Genomic DNA, 2,387 nt, shown 5'->3' with positions numbered 1-2,387 from the left:
TAAATTTTAAAAAAATTGGAGTTGGACATTCTTTTTTTAAAAATTATGTAATTTTTTGAATTGGGTCGAGTCCTTTATTTGAAATAAGGTGTCGTATTCATGTCCGTAATAATTAAATATTTTTTTCTCGTTGGACACTTCAAAAACGTGTCTGATACGTGTCGTACGCATGTCGGTGTTCGACACGTGTCCGACACGGTGACATGCCGTGTGAATGGCTTGTGGGAACTTTATCATCAAATAATGATTTTGATTGATTTTAAATTTTATAGACATAATTAAAAGATGAATTTTATAATACCATAAAGAGATACTGAATGTGCCATGTTATTAAATTTCACTCATTATTATCATTTGATTATATATATATATAATTCTAGCCTAATGAGAATAAGATCGAAACATAAATTACTACCAAAAATAAAAAAATAAGCTATTTACAAGAATATCCTTCAAGTCTTATTGTTTCAAAGGAAGGACCCTGATATTTCTCTAAATGATGTTGATGCGGATTTGCTGCCGCATGGTATCTAGATCCTCAGGAGAGGCGGGGAATATCATGCTCTAACATCCCTCACGCTGATGGTACCTTTTCCTAAAATATATTACAATTTTCACAATTACTAAACTTTCCATATAGATATAAAATTACAGCATTCGACTGTTTTCTGGATTAGTCGGTAATAGAATTAGTTACCGAGTTTTCAAAAACAACTTCACACATTGTAGAGCCCTTTGTGAATGAAGATAATTCCGCTGTCATTTGGTGTTTTGCTTTTATATCTGCACAGCAATCATACTTAATTTTCATAGTCTTTAGTATTTTCGAATTTTGCAAAATATACTTTGCAAATTGGAGCACAGATTCCGTGCCTTTACAATCTGCAAGACAACATGTTCTCAGGTGCAATGAAAGACACTTTGGAACTATTGGTGGATCGTTCCAACTTTGGTCGTTCCAACGTTCGTCTTGAAATTCACAACCCTGTATGATTAAACTTTGAAGTTTGTGGCATTGTTGAAGCATTTGTTGCAACCAACCCCACATATCAAAGGAAAATTGAAGTTTCACGTGTGTCAGATTATGAAACATGGGAAGTTTAGTAGTACAACATTCCAATTGTGCCTGCATCAGAAATCTATATATTAAAGCTATAGTGAAACAAGAATTAATTTAGGAGCAAGATATATTCTCATACCTTTTCCATATGTAGAGTCTCCACATTGCGAACCAAATGAAAAGGAATAATAGAATCATGACAAGAAATCTTTGCTCGGACTAAACTAGGTAACAAACCATCAAACTCTTTCGCTGGAACACGCGAAAGACTACGAAAACATAAATATTCAGTTTCCAATTCCTCAAGTATATGACAACCAGAGAGAAGTTTAACAAGCAATTCATGCCGTTCGAAAATCATTCTCTCTAAATGAAGAATTTTAAGAACAGGAAAATCCACTTGATGAGAAAAACCATTCACTATTATTCCTTTCAACTTAAGAACCTTAAGGGTCTTGCAACTAAGAATACTAGATGGTAATTTCATGTCATTGTGAATGTTAAGATTCTCTATTCCTCGATTCATTAGATAGGAAACAAATAGAGTAACATCACGTTGGGTTTGAATTGGACACCAGTAGTTGCAATTGAAACGAAACGAAAGGATTGGAAGTTCAATTTTTCGTAAGAGCATCAATTGGTGTACAGAATATCCATGGTAGGCCATGTCTTTGAAGGATTTGCAGTCGAATTCGAGAGTGAGGACTGAAAGCCATAATGATTTCCATCTCTTAGAGAGGATGCTTGTGGTTGCAGCATGTTTGGTTGGAAGAAAAGAAAGAATGTGACAAAGAATTGAATCGTGAAACTCACTGATTCTATCTGCCATTATCTCTGTACTCATGCCGTTATTAGTTCAGTGCTAATGTTTCAAATATGAAAAGGGTTTGTAGTGAGTATTCTATATATTTAGGGTTTTAAAAAGAATGTTATCTAGGGTTTCGTTATTGTTTCAAAACCAAACTAAAATTCAATTAATTGGGCCTAAAATTATAACCCTAAAATAATACCTTGCACCCCTATATTTTTTTAATGACTGTGTTACTTTTTAATTAAAAAATAAAAATTGAAATCTTGATATTTTCTATTATATGTCTCAAATTCTTGTGAAACATTTAGACATGTTTTGGATGAGTTGTATACTAAAAAAAATTATTTTTATTTTATGAGCTCCGTCTCAAATCCATAAGAAATATTGAAGTCGATACAAAACTTTGAGATATGTTTTGGATAAAATGAAAAAATAAATGTTTTATTTTATTCTAATGAGTTTCGTCATAAATTTGTGTGAAATATTGATGCAAATCGTAACATCCCACATAACTCT

The 2,387-nt window shown here is 32.4% G+C and overlaps 1 protein-coding gene across 1 annotated transcript; it reads right to left on the bottom strand.

Annotated features, from left to right (window-relative positions):
• Positions 1 to 629: 629 nt before the first annotated feature.
• On the bottom strand, positions 630 to 1,894 carry LOC127081551 (F-box/FBD/LRR-repeat protein At5g56420). Its single transcript, XM_051021797.1, has 2 exons — positions 1,200 to 1,894; positions 630 to 1,126 (listed from the first exon to the last, which is right to left on the bottom strand). Exons 1-2 carry the CDS (start codon positions 1,887 to 1,889, stop codon positions 674 to 676), a joined length of 1,143 nt encoding a protein of 380 aa, XP_050877754.1. The 5' UTR covers positions 1,890 to 1,894; the 3' UTR covers positions 630 to 673.
• Positions 1,895 to 2,387: the final 493 nt, after the last annotated feature.

This window comes from Lathyrus oleraceus, chromosome 5 (genome assembly GCF_024323335.1).
Source record: "Lathyrus oleraceus cultivar Zhongwan6 chromosome 5, CAAS_Psat_ZW6_1.0, whole genome shotgun sequence".
NCBI classification, from domain to species: domain Eukaryota; kingdom Viridiplantae; phylum Streptophyta; class Magnoliopsida; order Fabales; family Fabaceae; genus Lathyrus; species Lathyrus oleraceus.
This window is presented reverse-complemented; position numbering and strand designations above follow the sequence as displayed.

Coding starts and splice junctions, on each gene's coding strand:
- LOC127081551 (XM_051021797.1), bottom strand. CDS start 1,889: ATGGCAGATAGAATCAGTGAGTTTCACGATTCAATTCTTTGTCACATT. Junction 1,127..1,199: donor AGACTCTACATATGGAAAAG/GTATGAGAATAT, acceptor TTTCTGATGCAG/GCACAATTGGAATGTTGTAC.